This window comes from Lepeophtheirus salmonis, chromosome 13, assembly GCF_016086655.4.
Source record: "Lepeophtheirus salmonis chromosome 13, UVic_Lsal_1.4, whole genome shotgun sequence".
In the NCBI taxonomy this organism is placed as follows: Eukaryota; Metazoa; Arthropoda; class Copepoda; order Siphonostomatoida; family Caligidae; genus Lepeophtheirus; species Lepeophtheirus salmonis.
In genome coordinates, this window is record NC_052143.2 from 9,877,158 (window position 1) to 9,878,926 (window position 1,769).

General features: G+C 35.2%; 1 protein-coding gene across 1 annotated transcript; it reads left to right on the forward strand.

Moving 5' to 3' along the window:
* The first annotated feature begins 563 nt into the window (after nucleotides 1–563).
* On the forward strand, nucleotides 564–1,513 carry LOC121128094 (uncharacterized). The gene is made up of 2 exons (XM_040723662.1): nucleotides 564–722; nucleotides 791–1,513. The coding sequence occupies exons 1-2, from the start codon at nucleotides 711–713 to the stop codon at nucleotides 1,085–1,087; spliced, it is 309 nt and encodes a 102-aa protein (XP_040579596.1). The 5' UTR covers nucleotides 564–710; the 3' UTR covers nucleotides 1,088–1,513.
* Nucleotides 1,514–1,769: the final 256 nt, after the last annotated feature.

The window sequence follows — 1,769 nt, forward strand, 5'->3', positions numbered from 1 at the left end:
AATACTGTAAATAAGGAGCTTGCCACACCTATAAAAGTATTGCAATAACTGTAATATCCTCCCATATTGAGCATATAACCAATGTAAGAACTTTTAATGCATGTTTTTTTTTTTTTTTATAAATGAGATTAGACATGGGTATATAGACTCATGACATTGATGTTTTAATAAGGGGATGAATCAAAGCGTAGTACACGGATTTATTTAGCCATTTCAAATGAAATATTGACCTTGTTGAATTAGTTTGTCCCCTATGCAAGGAATCAATGGATTGAAAAATCGAACTCCCAGATGGTGTTTCTTTATGATGACGGATCTAAGTTATGTAATGATTGTATAATGGACTCTTTGAGTCTACAATAAATGAATAATTATATTGAAGAAAAGTAACTTGTTGGATTTACTCTAAAGGAAAAACCTTACTTGATATTTTACATATCATGTTATATCATGTACATATGTTGGTAGAGATAAATAAGAAGACAAAAAGAAGTGAAATACTCTACGAGTACAATCCTATTCTTCATATGATAAAATCCAACGCAAACAGGCAACACCCTTGTTTCCATATTACCGCGTCCAGCAGGGCATGATGGCATCATGAAGAAGAAAAAGAAGAGAAGCGTTGAATGGTTCTATTATAAAAGGGAGTCATCCCCACTCATTCCCTACAGTTCCAGACACACCGTCAAAACACACACATTACCAAGATGTATAAGCTTGTAAGTACACAATAATCCTTTTTCCTTCAACCAAAAATAATCAATGTTTTTATTTATTTCATTTCCAGTTTGTTTTCGCCGCCGTTCTCGTCGCAGCTCAAGCCGCCATCCTCCCAGGAGTTTACGGACCAGCTTATGCTGCTCCTTATGCTCCCTATGGTTATGCCGCTGGTCTTCATGCATACCCTTATCACGCAGCTGCTCCTTATGCTCATGCCCCAGCCGTTTATGCTCCAGCACCTTATGCTCATGCCCCAGCTGCTTATGCCCACCCCGTCCCACCCACCAAGGTTATTGCTGAGGCTCCTGTCGTTGAGGAGACTCTTGAGGGCGTCGAAGAACACGGCTACAAAATTGCTTTCTAAACATCTTCTTTTTAATTATATAAAAAAACACCAAGACCTATAATGTGATATACGAGAGAGAGTTCATAAGACATCTGGAACTTCCATGACAGAAAAACCAAGCAGACACAACCAAGATAAAGACTTTTTTATGGCTCTGTGTGGCCGATTTATTTGTCTGGCTATCTTTAACATCATAAAAAACAATTTAACCACGTCAATTCCCTCAATCTGGATTGAAAAATGAAGATTTAATCAAAATTGTCACTGCTCTCGTATAAAAAAAATTGACGTTGTGATTTTTAAAACAAAAAACAAGACAAATCTTCCACACACTTAAAATACATGTTATTGTACCTGCTATAAACCATTTATTATAAAAAAATATTACTTTGATACGCAAATCTATTTTAAAAACTCCCTATATAAATACAAAACTATACACAATTTTGAATTTCTTTGATTTACCTAAAATGTCTGTATCGTTGTTGTTTTGTTTTTTTCCCTCGAAATTACCATTTTAAAATAGTTAACTGAAATTAACAACGCTCAGGGACGTGCAAGTCAAGTGCCACACCCATTACATAATACATAAACGAGTTATGTAGATCCTTTAAGCATACTCCATCCTCGTAAAGCAACAAAGGGTTTGATAAATGTTTTGTCCAGTGAAATTTTGATTTTTATATTGGTCAGTTATTTA